This window comes from Rutidosis leptorrhynchoides, chromosome 3 (assembly GCF_046630445.1).
Source record: "Rutidosis leptorrhynchoides isolate AG116_Rl617_1_P2 chromosome 3, CSIRO_AGI_Rlap_v1, whole genome shotgun sequence".
Lineage (NCBI taxonomy): Eukaryota > Viridiplantae > Streptophyta > Magnoliopsida > Asterales > Asteraceae > Rutidosis > Rutidosis leptorrhynchoides.
In genome coordinates this window covers 484,712,945-484,730,370 of record NC_092335.1, presented here as the reverse complement: position 1 = coordinate 484,730,370, position 17,426 = coordinate 484,712,945, and the positions used below count along the sequence as shown (strand labels likewise).

Here is a 17,426-nt window from a genome sequence, read left to right as displayed (position 1 = left end):
TCGTTTACCATCACTACAAGAAAAATGCTCATTAGTGATCATTTTTTAGTGACGACTTTTTATTTGGTCACTAATAACACTATTTTAGTTACCATTAAAAAAGGGGTCACTAAACTTTAGTCACTATACGATATTAGTGACAAAAAAATAATCGTCACTAAATCGTCACTAAAATACGCATATAGAGACCAAAAATTGGTCACTAATTTTGTAAAGTAGATAAAAAAAAACTAGTAATCTCAAATTAGATAGTTGGTGATCAAATAATGGTCACTAATTTTTTGTTTTAAAGTGTTTTAAGTTAAAAAAATGTCATTCGAAAAGTTGATTGCTTGTTGAATTCGCATTTTTATGATATGTTCACTATTATAAGCATTGAAAGATTGATAAATATTTATTTCTAAATAATATTCTATCTACAAATGATATAAATAAATGTAATAAATAAATAAATGTAATATTCAAAATAGGGACGATAATGCTTGTGCAAATTGGACCAAACCTAAATTATGAAAGGTAATAATAATCTACAAATTGGATGATAGACTTTTGGGCCCAAATAAAATAAATGCTTACAAAAATACGGAGTTTACCTGCTTTTACCTCTTCTCCTAATACACATTCGTGAACAAACCCTAACTCCATCTGCGAATGTTACGATCCCCAAATTATACACTAAGTTTTCTTAAATCAACAGCCGATTAAACGTAATTTGCAGGTTAGTTTAACCGATTTTAATTCAGACATGACGATTATTGTTGCTGCTATCTTAGAATTTGATTATCTGATTTCACTCTAGATCTCGCATGCTATTCTGATTTTACGAAAATCAAGCACTGGTATCTTCTGTTTCAATCTTCATCGTTGTGGTTGCTTTTTCTCAGGTTAGTTCACCTGTTTCACTTGAATTAATTTTTAACTTCGATCATTTGATTGATATTGCTTGGTGAATCATTTCAATCGGTGTGTATTATATATGTATGAATTGTTGGTCATGTGATTTAGTGTTATACATTTTATTTGATTGTTCTATGTATGTACTGTATGCTTACAAAAATTGATCCGAATTTTGTTGCTAGGTTTGTTGATGCTAGGTTTGTTGATGCTAGTGAATTAGAAGTGAATATAATTGAGTATGTTCTAGTAAGGCATTGGTTTCCAGTTTTATGATATTAATAAGTAGTATAATCTCCATGATGTTCTTAATTTGTTTAATTACTTCTGTTATTTTGTGTTTTTTTGTCAAAAGTAATATAATAATTGCATTACTTGATGCTCGAAGTGAGGGTCTGTTTTATGACTTCCTTTTAAGAAATAACTAGTTTAAGACCCGCGAATTCGCGGGATTATGAAAAAAAAATATTTTAATGGAGTTATTGCTTTAAAGAAGTATATGTATATAGTTGGTATACATACAATATGCGATATATGATACCTTGAATGCGAAAGCTGATGTATTCTATTAAATCATTCTCTATATTGTAAGCAATATACAAAAAAAAATTGAAGAGCCATAAAATGAATATATCATATTAGAAAAGACCTAAATATTGCATAATATTCATCACAGGATCCAAAAATTTCAACTAATGTGAGTTATATCAATTTTAGGTTATCCATCTTTGGATGTGAAATGTCAAGTAAGGTGAGTTGGAGCAACTTTAGATTATCCATCTTTGCAACTGATTCTTCATCAAAGGCTTCTCTATGCAGATTAGAAATAAAGTAAATTCCTTAGCTGTAATAGCATAAAGCATAATGTGCACAAGCTATAATTCCATGATAGTGTAAAATCAATATTCCTAGTCATGTGAAAGTATTTAAAGAAAAAAAAAAATACATTCTCAGTAGAAAGTACCAACCTTAGGATACATCTTAGAGAACTTGTAAAACTTTGGGGAGTGATGAAGATGGTCATCTATCAATTATATATGAGGTTACAAAAAGTAAGCATAAATGTATTACATAATCATAGTGCAGATCACAAAAACAACCCTCAAATAATCGTTCTAACTGAACGTAACCTGTTTTGACCCATACCAAATTACTTTACGGTTTACAAGCATAAGCTATCAAATGTTTCAGTTGATCAAACGTGTTTTAGGTTTCCCACAATGCATTTCTATTCCATTAGACCTACTAAATAATGCTTCAAAAAAAGTTAGCTTATTACAGTATCAAATTACTATAACTCATGTAATCATAATTGACACTAATTTAATGAAGTTTTATCAAAGTTCTGTAAGTATCAACCCAACCCGTAATTGACCCATACCAAAAAATCAACCAATTTTTTCCATAGCTCGAGGTGCCTGAACCGCCCATATTACCTTACTTACATTTAGTAGATTCCCAATATAAAATGTTCACCCTTTTCGCACAAGTATAAATAGTATAACCCGAATCAAATAATCATCTATGAAACTTGGCTTACATATTTGTTCATGATCATCACACCCGATCTTTACATTTTGTCTATAAACCAATCTATGCAATGGAAAATGGCACCTTTAAAGGATACAATTTGTTTAAGGTGCTTCTAGTGTTTGTATTGGAATTTGTGTTACCTGATTTTTGTGTTACACGCCAACCGGTACCTTTCCTTCATCAATCAAAGAAGTGATATGAGATTTGTTTAACAGTATTATGCCGCCAACATTACTGTATCAGCAGCAGAGCCTCCACCTCTTCCTTTACACACTATTGAGCATTCAAAGTTGCATTCTCTCAAGAAACAACCATGTGAAATAATGGCATTCCTGATCTAGAAGTTGAGGAAAAAACTTTTTATCATAAGTGGTTATCTAAGAGCTAATAAACGAAAAAAACTGAGATAGATACTTACAATCGAATCAAACCCTCAGGAAAAGAAAGTAGAAGGTAGAAAGTAGATTGAAGTCAGCGAAAAACATAGTAAATATAAGAGACTTGACATGAAATAATAAAGCCATTTTAAGAGTAGTATGCTGGGAATAATTTCTTGACATGAAATAATATAGCCATTTTAAGAGTAATATGCTGGGAACAATTTGTTATGTAAAAAAAGAAGAAGAAAAAAATAGACCTTTTGAATTAAGTTATAGGCACTGCCATTCCCATTGAAATGACTCTTGCTAATACATTTATAATTAATAATCTGTCAGCATGTAGTAGTAATGGTCTATGCATGTGCACCATTCCAATTATATCCCTATCAATGAAGCCAAATAGACACGAGGGAAAAAAGAATCGAACTTCTTACATATTCTTTTTCATTGAAACTTCTTAACATATACCTAAAACCAACCAAACAAATATTGATCAGTGACGAAGTAACAAACAATCTTGATATTAGAGGTGAATATTTTCACCCATTTAATTATAATTATGCAAGGGTCAATTTGGATTTTTCACAATCTCCAAGAGGAAAAATGGGTTAGAAATAATCTTTAGTGTATCAGTAAGCATATAAATACATGAAATGAAAAAAAATTAGCTATAGATACTCACCTTAAATATTCATAAATATAATGGTTAATATCATCTTCATCCTTCCATTAATTTACCATCCTAGAAAGAGATATTGTGTTGGCGCAACTTGTCAACCACGAGAAAACCAAATGCAAATATTAGGTGTTTTCATGCTGAAGCAACGATTCGTATAAGCCCTGCAAGAAAACCCATGGTTAGTGTTTCATGTGTAACAAATGACAGTCAGACTAATAGACTATGATAATTAAAGGGAAAAAAGAGTGGTGGCCATAACGACCCATTTGGCTAGAATGGTTCATGCGTCTCATATCCAACAGTCTGGTTCAATGTCATCTCGAATACCTTTAACAATCTAGGCATGTTGACAATCCCTCCATAAAAGAGAGAAACATGATATAGAAATGAATGGATGTCAACATTTTGGATACTTTAATTACACACACCAAGTTTCTGCTTAAAATGAATTGAAACCAAGAGGTAGAGGAAAAGACGAGTTGACAAGGAAGTTAGATCTCTTAATTGAGAGACTTTTTTCACATTCGTCTCGAAGCCCTTCACAGGAAGTGAGTCACATATATCAACTCTTAGTCATAAGACATGCAGGAAGCTCGCAAGTGTGAAATTCAACTTACTCCATATTTTCCTTGTTTTGCTCTACAAGTTTGACAAGTTCGTCAAATGAAATGGTTTTTACTAACCTACAGAAATTTATTTTTAAAGAATTAACTACAGATTATGTGTTTATTTTGTTTAAAGGAAGTAGCTCAAAACAACTTCATTCTTATAGTCACATTTCAAAATCAAATTAAGGTTATACTGCTTTAAAAAAATCAGTAATTAATTATAAACACGTATCAACTTTATGAAACTTACATTTCATATTTTAATCATAAAGCAACAACCTGACTAAAATTTAATCAGCAGTTCATACATGACGATATTTAGAGACAAAATCAACATATTTTCTCTACTAAGAACCTAAATACATGTAAACATCTCCAAACTTACCTCATCTGGAGTCCCCTCATGAAATTCAAAAGCCGTTGCTAATGCTAAACAAAACAATCTTTTGGTCATGGAACTTTTAAGGCAGAAGTGATGATTAAAAAGCCATCAGAAAAAGATATAACGGTTACTAATTATAAAGGTGTCAAGGAAGAAAGGTGATAATAAAACAAGTGTACCCATTGAAGTAAAGGAGTGAAAACATTTACTGTAAGATTTGGGATTGATAAAAACTTCACCAAATTTTTAAGCGAACATGACAGTAAGGATGCCTGTACCACAAAAAAAAAAAGAGAGAATAATCTCATGTGTAAGTAACAATAGGCGTGTTTGCTTCATTTATAAATTTCTCCATAACCTTAACTTCCAATTTCTAAACATTCTAAAAAATTCTATAATTAGTAGTTTGAAGAAAAATTTGTACTAATAAAAAAAAGTCTAGAACATATCATATAAGTATATACATGTGTACACTTACACCTTTAAATCAAACAAAAAGTTCATAGCAAGAGCAACATAACAGGGATTCAACATAACCGGACAACAAATTTACAAACAATCATCGATTTAGAATCAAATAAAGGCATATTAGAAAAATTAAACAGAAAAATCAAAGGCTAAACCTTGATGTGTGTTCAGTCAGTTAAACCAAACCAAAAAATAATCAAAATTCTTACCTGGAATGCGATCTGAAACCCTAATCAAAGAAGATATCTAATGGTTTCGGTTGTGAGATTTTTACCCATAGACCATGGTTTGAAAATTTTTCATTCAAATGTCGTTGAAATCCAAGTAGATTTTATAAGAATTCAAGATTAGAAGCAAAGAATTTGATATGAGATCGGTTAAATGGATACGACGGTTTTTATGATTTTGAATGCGTACGGAGTAACCGGCAAGTGATAAATTTGGGAACTTTGATATTAAGTAGTGTGAGACAAGAGATGTAACCGTATACATTTTTAGGGACATATTGGTAAATTCATTTTAATCTTATTAAGAAAGAGACAATTCTTAACCTGAATAAATGTGAACCATCAGATTTCTTGGATATATTATTATTGTATGGCTAGGATTAGATTTGGTAAGGAATCTTTTTTCAATCTTATATAATATGCACTGTGTTTTAATATATAGAGAAGATAGTAATAGTAATAGTAATAGTAATATAAAGATTCGTAATAAAGTTATCGTTTTTTGCCAAAAAAAAAAAAAAAAAAAAGTAATAGTAATATAATAATTGCATTATTTGCCAAAAGTAATATAATAATTGCATTACATGCATGTTCACTAGAGATCGATTATTATATTATATATTATTTAATTTACCGTAAACAAGCTTGTAAACAAGTAATTTTTGCAACATGACATTTTATATTATGACAGTTAATCATTTGTCACGTTATATTAGTTGCCATTTAATTGCAATCTAGTGGTTATGTTATTAAATTCAATACTCTTAAACTAAGCTATATGTGTTTAATAAAATTGAATTATTTAACGCTGAATGATTCATAATCCGAACGATTCAAAATCTCTGAATAAATTTGGTTCTTAATGAAAATATGTTGTTTGATAATCATTTTAAATAAACGATATGAATCGTATAAAATTACATTTTTTTAACGTGTTACATGAATAAAAAAAAAACTCAATATACTCGTTTGTTAAGTATTCTGGATATGATTTGAGAAGAATATTACAGAAAAATTAGGCACCTAATGGTTAAGGGAGTGTTGTAACTCTGAATGGTTCAACACTGAATGCTGAACCATATAGCATTTTATGTCATTCAGAAACAAACGCGCTGAATATTGAATGGTTCAAGATTCAGAGCTGAACCATTCAGTTAAGAGGTAAACAAACACACCGTTAGTAACGTAAATCTAAGTAGTTTTTGACTTTTCCTCGAGTCACCTCATCGATCCTCGTGGGCAAGTTTCTCCCACTCTTGAATGCTATACCTTAGTGAACTTAATTGCGCACATTGACTTTTGATCTTCATTTCTACATATACAGGTACAGGTATTGTAATACGTATAGTTCACACATGACACATCAACAAAAATCGTTAGCAGCTTAACATACAAACTTTCTCATATCAAGAATCAAAGATGCAACTCACAAAGATACTTTTCATTGACTTAGTATGCTTCACTCATAATGTATTATCACAATATACACGTCTCAATACCTCAGTTATACCCATTATAAAGGATTCCAAAACATCTTTTCACAAAATTCCTTGGTTCTTTCATGAACGACAATGGAACGAAGAAGAAGCGTATTATCTCATCGACCTCGACGCTCCTTTCACTTGGAAAGATTGCGTTGTGCATCGATATGACATAGCTTGTGGCTTAGAAGAGGGATGCAGATTTCCCTTGAGATGTGATCACACTTTGTGCAAAGAAGCCCAAAAATATGTCAATAATAATTCTAAATGTCCTTCTCTCAATATCACATCCAAATATGGTTGCAATATATGTGCTGTCACCCCCTTAAATCCCATTTCAAAATCTTGTAAGTTATCGCTAGTAACCACAGATTTGTTGTTTATATACGTAACCAATGGGAGAAACCCTAGTCTGTTTCCAGTTTCTTCCTTAGCGCCCTTCGGGGCGCCAGTTGTATTATCATGTGCACCTCCCTCCTTGTTGAGATCGTTTCCCAAAAATGTGATTGCCGTTGCATCCTTTTCATGGCCTGCATTATCATTTCCACGTCAAGTATTTAGTCCAAACCAAGCCCATAAATTCGCACTTTGTCTATCTAGCACCCCATCGGCACCCGGGGTGACATTTTTAGGCGACGGGGCTTTTTATTTTACTTCTGATCCAAATCTCGATCTTAGAAAATTTCTTTCGTATACTCCCATGATTAGAAAGACTTCAAAGTCCCTCGGATATTTCATTAAAATTAATCGAATTTTATTTTTAGGAAAAAAAATTCCTCTACCCTTATCGATCGGTAGTCAAGTGAGACTTAGTACTATTAAGCCTTATACCACACTCAGAAGTGATATTTATAAATTACTTGTCGTAAGCATTTCGGAAGCTACCAAAACGATTCCACGAGTAGATGCAGTTAAACCCTTTGGACTCTGTTATGTACCTAGTGGACCTAGTACTAGTGTTTCGTACCATTTTCCGGATATTAATCTTGAAATGGAAGGTGGGGCAATATGGACGCTTTCTGAAGAGAACTTGTTAATGAAAGTTGGCAATCGTGTCGCGTGTCTTGCATTAGTTGATGGTGGCTCGGGTGCAAAAAATGCAATTGTGATTGGGACGTATCAGATGGAGAATAATTTCTTGTTCTTTGATCTAGAGAAGCAAAGAATGGGTTTCAGCTCTTCGTTGTTAGCTCGAGGAACATCTTGCAACAAGTTCAACTTCACCCTAGTATGATCATAACGGATCACGTAGTACCCTTACGTATACATCTATCATCTTATGCTTTAAAACTCGTTGTGATGTATCTGACACTGTTATATTATCGTGAATAAATGTAACGAATTTGCTTCGTAATTAGTTAACTTGTAACCGATTTGTCTCCAATCTTGTATTAGAAGTTCCTCCTATTCGTTTTGGTTTGCGAATTACTAGTATTAGACCACAAATGCAAAGCTACTGCTATATAGTTACTCATGGGTAAAGTGAAAATGAATTCATTGTATTTCATTAATTAATTTACAGAGTACATGTAGGATTATATATACTTGAAACTAAACCTGCAAATACATACACTGTTGTATCTATTCTAACTGCATAACTGACCACTAACTAACTTTCTAACAATACAATTAAGCTAAGTACAGTGAGTAAAATATCCTACATGCTTCAGGTACACTGTAGACGTGTCTTCTTCTTCATAGCTGCATACAGAGTTGATTGAGTGGTGAGGTGTTGATGTTGACCCAGTCTTGTGCAGAGTTGACTTTCGTTGACCTGTGTTTATAGCATGTATACCTTTACCCCCCCCCCCCCCCCAAGTAGGCAGTGTGTAAGGATCACAAGTGCCTAACTTGGATAAACATTGATGAAATGGAGTGTAACTGAGTGCCTTTGTTAAGAGATCAGCTGCTTGAGCTTTGAAAGGAATAAAAGTGGTTAAGATTGAGCCATTTTTGATTTTGTCCCTAACAAAGTGGCAGTCAATTTCAATGTGTTTGGTCCTAGCATGTTGTACATGGTTTGATGCTAGTGTGATAGCTGAGGGGTTGTCACAGTACAGAGTAGCTGGATATGGAGTTGGAATATCAAAATCCTGTAGTAAACATTTCAACCAAGTGAGTTCACAAGTACAATCAGCCATTGATCTGTATTCTGCTTCAGTGGATGATCTTGAGACTACAGATTGCTTCTTTGACTTCCAGGATATGAGATTGGAGCCTAGAAAAACACAAAAATCCAGACACTGATCTTCTTGATATTGGGCAGTTGGCCCAATCACTATCATAGTAGGCATGTAATATTTGTTGATTTTCTCTTGTGTAGAATAAGCCTTGACCTGGGTTGAACTTGATGTATCTGAGAACACGTGTTAATGCTTTCATGTGAGCCTCAGTTGGTGCATTGGTGAATTGACTTAAAGCTTGAGCTGCAAATGATAAGTCAGGTCTGGTAATGGTCAAGTAAATAAGTTTGCCTACTAGAGTCCTGTATAGTGATGGATCAGGTAAAGCTGGTGAATCATCAAGCTGAAGAGTAGTTTGGGGATCAAGTGGTGTTGATGCAGGTTTGACATCATTGAGACCTGCAAGTTCAATTAGTTCTAAAGCATATTTCCTTTGTGTAAGTGCTAACCCTGCAGAGTTTCTTATGAACTCAATGCCTAAGTAGTAATGAACCTGCCCCAAATCTTTGATGCTAAATTTGTTATGTAAGCTACTCTTGATCTGTTATATTAGAGATTTGTTGTTACCAGTAATAAGAATGTCATCAACATATATGATTAAGTGAATCACATTAGACTGTTGATGAAGAGTGAAAAGGGATGTGTCTGCATAGCTTTGCTTGAATCCCATTGACTGCAGAAAAGTAGTCAATTTTGTAAACCATTGTCTATTGGCCTGTTTTAAACCATTTAGAGACTTCTTTAGCCTGCAGACCATATTGTTAGAATGTGGTTTTGGATACCCTTGAGGTATGGACATGTAAACTTCTTCATGGAGGTCACCATGTAAGAAGGCATTATTAACATCTAATTGCTCTATTATCCAATCCTTTTGATTAGCAATGGATAGTAGAATTCTGATTGTGACAATTTTTGCAACAGGTGCAAAGGTTTCTGTATAGTCCACCCCTTCTTTCTGTGTGAAACCTTTGGCAACAAGTCTAGCTTTAAAACTTTCTATAGTGCCATCTGACTTGTATTTGATCCTGTAAACCCATTTGTTCCCAATAGGTGTCTTGTTGGGTGGTAGTGAAACAATCTCCCATGTTTGATTTTCTTCAAGTGCAGATATTTCTTTGATCATAGCTTCATTCCACCTGTCATCTTTTATTACCTGTTTATAGTTATGTGGTTCACTATGTGTATTTAGATTGTTTATTAGGTGAAGATGAGATTTGTGTTTAAGTTTGGAATAGTTAATAAAGTGGGAGAGGTGATGTTTATGATAGATGGAATTGATTTTGGACTTAGATAATGGAAGGTGGTAATCATGTAGTTTGGATGGGAGATGTGTTTGTCTGGAAGATTTTCTGGTTGGTTGAACTGGAGGACCAGAATTGGAAGGGTGTGTAGGTTGTGATTGTGTTGAGTGTGAAACATTGTTAGTTGTGGATGAAGGATCTGCTTGTGTAGTGGATGGAGATTGTGTAGTGGATGGATTAGATGATGGAGGAGAATCTTGTGGAGTAGGTAGGTCTGGTATTGTAGTTGTGGTGGATGGTGGTGTTGGTGGAGTAGGAATATAAATGGTTTGGTGTGGAATTGTTGTGGCAGTTGGTGTTGATGATGTAGATTTGTTGAAAGGGAATGTGTGTTCATGGAATGTGACATTTCTGCTTACAAAGACCTTTTTGGTTTCTTGATTGTAGAGTAGGTAACCTTTTTGTTGCGCAGGGTATCCTAATAAGATAGAGGGTATTGCTTTGGGTTTGAATTTGTCAGTTTGATGTGTGTAGGCATAAGCTTGGCATCCTATGACTCTAAGATGGTTGAGATCTGGTGGTTGATTGTGAAGGATTTCATAAGGGCTTGTATTGTGTAGAACTCTTGTTGGTATTCTGTTGGTAAGGTATGTTGTTGCTAGTATGTTATAACCCTAGAAATGAATTGGAAAGTGGGCTTGAAAGTGAATTGCTCTTGTCATTTCCAAGATGTTTCTATGTTTTCTCTCTGCCCTTCCATTTTGCCGTGGAGTGTAAGGACATGTGGTTTGATGTATTGTGCCATTTTATTGTAGAAAAGAAGTTAATGGATTATTTAAGAATTCAAGGCCATTATCTGACCTTAGACATTTGATTGTTGTGTTAAATTGTGTTTTGATATATGCATAGAATGTTTTAAGTGTTGAGGAGACATGTGATTTATTTGGTATAAGAAAGGTCCATGTTGTTCTTGAGTAATCATCAACTAGTGTTAAAAAATAGGTGCATTTGTTGATTGTTGGATGTTTATATGGACCCCAGACATCAGCATGTACAAGTTCAAATTTGGATTTTGCATGAGATGATGAAACAGGAAAAGGAAGTACATGATGTTTTGCCAGAGGGCAAATGGTACAGAAATTTGAAAAATTACATCTTGATAGTCGTATGGACTTTATTTTGTCTAATGTATGGTATGAACAATGTCCCAGTCTTGTGTGCCAGAGGAGAGATGACTCATTGGTTGATTGTGCAGACTTGAGAGTGTGTTGATGTTTGGTGGAGTTGTCAGGATGAATGAGGTATAACCCATCACATAGGGTTCCATGGGCAATCTTCTTATGGTTGCCCTGAAAAATACATTCAAAATGATTGAATTGGACAGATAGATTGGTGGATTTTGTGATCTTACTTATGGACAGAAGATTGTATGAAAAGGTAGGAATGTAGAATACATTGTACAGAGTTAGATCTGGTGTTAGTTTGACAGAACCTGTGATAGAAACTTTGATGGTATATTTGTTTGGAAGTGTAACAGGAATAGGAATGGAATGGTGTTTAATATCATGCATATTTGTGAGGTTGATTGAGACATGGTCTGTTGCACCACTATCTATTACCCAGGCATTATTAAGATGACAAAAGAATGAAGCTATGATAGAAATTATACCTTGTTCTTGTTGAGAATCAAGTGACTTGCCTTGCATCATTAGCATAACCTGGTTGAGTTGGTTCTGTAGTTGATCCATTCTGGCTGCCATGATGTCCTGACCTTGTTGATCATGTACAGGTGAAGTGAGAATGTTGTTGATAGTTTTCCCTTTGTTGAATTGCTTCTTTGGTTGAAACTTGCCATGTAATGGATGCCCTGGTGGATAACCAACATTCCCGTAGCATTCATCTGATGTCTGACCTTCCCTGTAGCATGTGCTGCACCTGATTCCAGTCTTATAAGTTGATTTGCGTTCTGTCACTACAGTTGGTGGCTTAGTGGATTTTTGGTAGTTGTTTTGTTTATAGGTGTTGGTAAATATGGACATGATGGTAGGCATTGCAGATTTTGGTAAGATAGCCTCCCTTTGCTTTTCTTCTTGTTTGATCATGCCATATGCTTTGGCTATTGTTGGTAAAGGTTGCATTAGTAGGATTTGGCTTCTTGTGTTTGCATAGCCTTCATCCAGTCCCATTAAGAACTGAATGAGTCGTTTTCTTTGTTTTCTTTCACCATTTTGTTTGCCATTGTCACAAGTGCAGGTACAGGTACACATATGTGGAGCTTCATGATAATACTAAAAACGGACATATATTTCATAGCATTATCCCTCAAGAAAGACAAGCTTTTAGTTGCAATTGTTCTATTTACAAGTAATATTCGTTTAAATAATAAAAGGAGAAGACAAAAGACAGATTCGATTATTTGAAGACGCAAATGACCAAAAAGCTAAAAAGTACAAAGTACAATCAAAGTGGTTCAAATTATTGATGAGAAACGTCTAAAAGTTATAAGAGTACGAGCCGCAAAACGCAAAATACAAGATATTAAATTGTACGCAAGGACGTTCGAAAATACGGAACCGGGACCAGAGTCAACTTTCAACGCACGACGCAACGGACCTAAAATTACGAGTCAACTATGGACAAGAATATAATATAATATATATAAAATTATATAAAATTATATATATTATATTATATATTATTAAAATCTCAGCAGCCCACGTTTTGGAATGTTATGTGTCCAGTAAAAGGGAGCCTTGCGATCGCATGGCCTGGAGGAACAAACTCCATGCGATCGCATGGAGTACTGTTGCAGCTGAGGTCCTATAAAGTTCGCGTGTTTTGGCCGAATTTTTGACACATAATTCAATCTATCACTCTCTATGATATATATATATATATATATATATATATATATATATATATATATATATATATATATATATATATATATATATATATATATATATATATATATATATATATATATAATTTTAATTTTAATGTTAATTTAAGATTAATAATAATAAGGTTATGTTAGCGAATGTTGTAAGTGTGTAAGTCGAAATTCTGTCTGTGTAACGCTACGCTATTATTAATCATTGTAAGTTATGTTCAACCTTTTTAAATTAATATCTCGTAGCTAAGTTATTATTATGCTTATTTAAATCGAAATAATCGTGATGTTGGGCTAAAATATTAAAGACGGGGTAAAGCCCAATGCTTTGTACCATAATTGGGGTTTGGACAAAAGAACGACACTTGTGGAAATTAGACTATGGGCTATTAATGGACTTTATATTTGTTTAATTGAATGATAGTTCGTTAATTTAATATAAAGATTTACAATTGGACGTAATTATAAATAACCATATACACTCGATCGGACACGATGGGCGGGATATTTATAAGTACTAATAATCGTTCATTTAACCGGACACGGAAATGGATTAATAGTCAATGGACTCATTAAAACAGGGGTGGATTATATGCAAGGACACTTGGTGTAATTGATAATAAAGTATTAAAACCTTATTACAGTTTAAGTCCCCAATTAGTTGGAATATTTGACTTCGGATATAAGGATAATTTGACGAGGACACTCGCACTTTATATTTATGACTGATGGACTGTTATGGACAAAAACCAGATGGACATATCTAATAATCCAGGACAAATGACAATTAACCCATGGTAATAAATTAAAATCAACACGTCGAACATCATGATTACGGAAGTTTAAATAAGCATAATTCTTTTATTTCATATTTCATCGCACTTTTATTTACTGTCATTTTAGTTATCGCTTTTTTAATTATCGTACTTTTTAATTATCGCAATTTTATTTATCGTCATTTTATTTTATCGCACTTTAATTATTGTCATTTACTTTACGCTTTTAATTAAGTTATATTTATTTTTAATATTTTACATTAGGTTTTAACTGCGACTTAAGACATAAAATCGACAAACCGATCATTAAACGGTAAAAACCCCCTTTTATAATAATAATACTACTTATATATATATATATATATATATATATTTATACTTATATACAAATATAGTTTTAAAAATATAGCGTTAAACTTGGCTAGATCCCTTCGGAACGAACCGGACTTACTAAAAACTACACTACTGTACGATTAGGTACACTGCCTATAGTGTTGTAGCAAGGTTTAGGTATATCCACTCTATAAATAAATAAATAAATAACTTGTGTAAAATTGTATCGTATTTAAAAGTATTTCGTAGCAAAAATATAACTATTTCGTACCCCTTGGCATTAACATCAAGTATTTTTGGCGCCGCTGCCGGGGAATTCATCAACGCCGAAAGCGAAACGCTATTAAAAAAAATATATTAGTTTTTAAGCTATATTTGTAAAAATATAATTTTATATAAGTTTTAAAATACAAAAATATAAAAGAAAAATATATTTCTATTTAAATTAAAAAGTTTATATTTTTGTTTTTCTTTTGTTAAAAATTAAAACTAATAAGTATTTTTTTTAAAATATAAGTTTTTATTTATTTTATATACATACTTTATATAATATAAATCAGAAAAAAATATATATAAAACTATAAACGGGCCGTACTGTAGCAGCCCAAGATCAGAGCTGGATCCAGAAGTCAGGCGATCGCATGACCCGTATGCATAAAACTCATGCGACCGCATGAGGGTTGCTGACAGGTCTGATCCCAGCATTAATTACGCGTAGGGTTTTAATTAAATTATTAATATTAATTAGGGTTTAATTATAATATTAATTAGTTTAGTTTTTAGTTTTAATTTGTAATTTATGTTATAATTAGTTTTATTAAATATATAAATTAATACTTTTATAAAATAATAATATAAAATTAATATTTTTATAAAAAATTGTATTTTTATAACTTTAAGCCTATTTTTATATTTTGTATATTTTTAATCGTTAAAGCGTAATTTTATAATTTTTCGTTCGTAATTAGTTCGTAACTTAGTATTTTGCCGTAGTTATTTTTTATTTCTAGATTTTTAGGCTTTGCCGTAAAATCCTTTAAGTACTTTTTCTTTAGACTAAGATTTAGGTGCTTTAGAATTGTGCGACGCCGTTTTAAGATTTTAGTACTTTTTAAGTTATTGCCATTTTGGATATAGAATTCCTTTTAAGCTTTAATACCTTTAGACGTAAGTTTTAATTTTTAGTTTTTAGACTTTTGAGTTTCGACGCTGCATTTTATTATTTTTCGACGCTTATTTTTCGACCTTTTATTTTTCGACGTTTTTCGACGCGCTCTTTTTCTTTCTTATTTCTCGACGCTCTAGTTTTTTAGGACATAGAATTTTCTATTTCTTCTCTAAAATTTCTTTAAACTTCGACGAAAAATTATTTTAAGCGGTTAAATTGATAGACATCCAAAATTTTCTGGTTCGTAGTAATAGTTGGATTTGTTAGTGGCGAGTTGTGGGCTTCTGATTTAAAGGGTCCTGGCTACCTGCTGCATCTATTGGCTATTCGAAACGTGGGCAAAATCAGAAAAGTTTATTAATTTGATAGCTTATATAATTTTTATTTTTATAACTAATAGGATATTCAGTGAATGCACCGAGCAAAACGTTCACCACCTTTTATACGTTCACCACCTGTAACCAGATCAAGACATCTAGCCAATATTGTCACCGTTAATTTTTCTTTAGAATCGTCATCTAGTCGACCAAGTACTCCAATTCAAATTTCCGATAATCCATTTTTTGAACCAGACCTCACAATTGAGAATCCGGAGGATATTCAGGGACAATTCAGAGATTCTGAACCGCTAATCATTCCTCCTGAACCACAAATCACTCATCCAGAAATTGTCGAGGAAGAAACCATTAAATCAGAATCCTTTAGTGATTCAGATTCAACAAATTCAATCATGGAAAATCTGGAACCTCTAAGTATGGAAGACCGAATGCGAGCTAAACGCACTGGCTAAGGTCACACAATTACTCAACCAGACATTAATGCGCCAGATTATGAAATTAAAGGACAAATCCTACACATGGTAACTAATCAATGCCAATTTAATGGTGCGCCGAAGGAAGATCCAAATGAACATCTTCGTACCTTTAATAGGATCTGTACTCTATTTAAAATCCGAGAAGTGGAGGATGAACAGATTTATCTCATGTTATTTCCCTGGACTTTAAAGGGGGAAGCCAAAGATTGGTTAGAATCGTTACCTGAAGGGGCGATTGATACATGGGACGTTTTAGTTGAAAATTTTCTTAAACAATTCTTTCCTGCATCTAAAGCCGTGAGACTTCAAGGAGAAATTGTTACGTTCACGCAAAAGTCAAATGAAACTCTATATGAGGCATGGACAAGATTTGGAAAGTTGTTGAGAGGATGTCCGCAACATGGTTTAGACACTTATCAAATAGTACAAATATTCTACCAAGTATGCGACATCACTACAAGAAAAGACATCGATATAGCAGCTGGTGGTTCCATTATGAAGAAAACCGCAACTGAAGCTTACAAAATTATTGATAACACTGCTTCCCACTCACATGAGTGGCACCAAGAAAAAGATATCGTTAGATCATCTAAAGCAGCTAGAGCCGATTCTAGCCATGACTTTGATTTCATTTCTGCAAAGATAGATGCTATCGAGAGACGAATGGAAAAGATGACTAAAGATATTCACTCAATACGAATTAGTTGTGAGCAGTGTGGATGACTACATTTGACAAAAGATTGTCTCAGTATTGAACAAACAATGGAACAAAGAGAGAATGTTTCATACATGAACCAAAGGCCTGGAAATAATTATCAGAATAATTATCAACCGCCAAGACCAAACTACAATCAGAATTATAACCGAAATGTTCCATACAACAACCAACAAGGTCCTAGCAATCAACAAGTATCCAATAATACTTACAATCAGCAAAGACCTATTTTTCCAATTAAACCACCATAAACCGATGATAAAAAGCGAAATTTAGAAGACATGATGTCGAAGCTAGTTGAATCTCAAACTCAATTTTTCACATCTCAGAAACAAACTAATGAACAAAATGCTCAAGCATTTAGAAATCAACAAGCTTCTATTCAAAATATGAAACAAGAAGTAAGCAACCTAGCAAGGTTGATAGGTGAAAGAAAATCGGGAAGTCTACCTAGCGATACAAATGCTAACCCCCGGAATGAAACAGCTAAAGCCATTACCACAAGAAGTGGAATTACACTTAAACCACCTGAAATACCTGTAATTTCTGATGACTCTATTCCTACTCCACAAGAACAACAATCTGATCAAGAGAAGGAATCAGAACCGGTAGTTGAAAAGGTTAATGAAGATAACACAGTTAAGGAAAAGC

The 17,426-nt window shown here is 33.1% G+C and overlaps 1 protein-coding gene and 1 long non-coding RNA gene across 3 annotated transcripts; one reads left to right on the top strand and one right to left on the bottom strand.

Annotated features, from left to right (window-relative positions):
• Positions 1–1,890: 1,890 nt before the first annotated feature.
• On the bottom strand, positions 1,891–5,345 carry LOC139898174 (uncharacterized). Of its 2 annotated transcripts, none has more exons than XR_011776903.1 (3): positions 5,154–5,345; positions 3,490–4,125; positions 1,891–3,275 (listed from the first exon to the last, which is right to left on the bottom strand). It is a non-coding gene; the product is annotated as an uncharacterized lncRNA (long non-coding RNA). The 2 variants fall into 2 exon arrangements; XR_011776902.1 differs by lacking the exon at positions 5,154–5,345 and having other exon boundaries at positions 1,895–1,918; positions 2,568–3,275; positions 3,490–4,679.
• A 1,245-nt stretch (positions 5,346–6,590) lies between these two features.
• Positions 6,591–7,886, top strand: LOC139901728 (chitinase CLP-like). The gene has a single exon (XM_071884406.1). It carries the CDS (start codon positions 6,591–6,593, stop codon positions 7,884–7,886), a length of 1,296 nt encoding a protein of 431 aa, XP_071740507.1.
• The last annotated feature ends 9,540 nt before the right edge of the window (positions 7,887–17,426 follow it).

Coding starts and splice junctions, on each gene's coding strand:
- LOC139901728 (XM_071884406.1), top strand. CDS start 6,591: ATGCAACTCACAAAGATACTTTTCATTGACTTAGTATGCTTCACTCAT.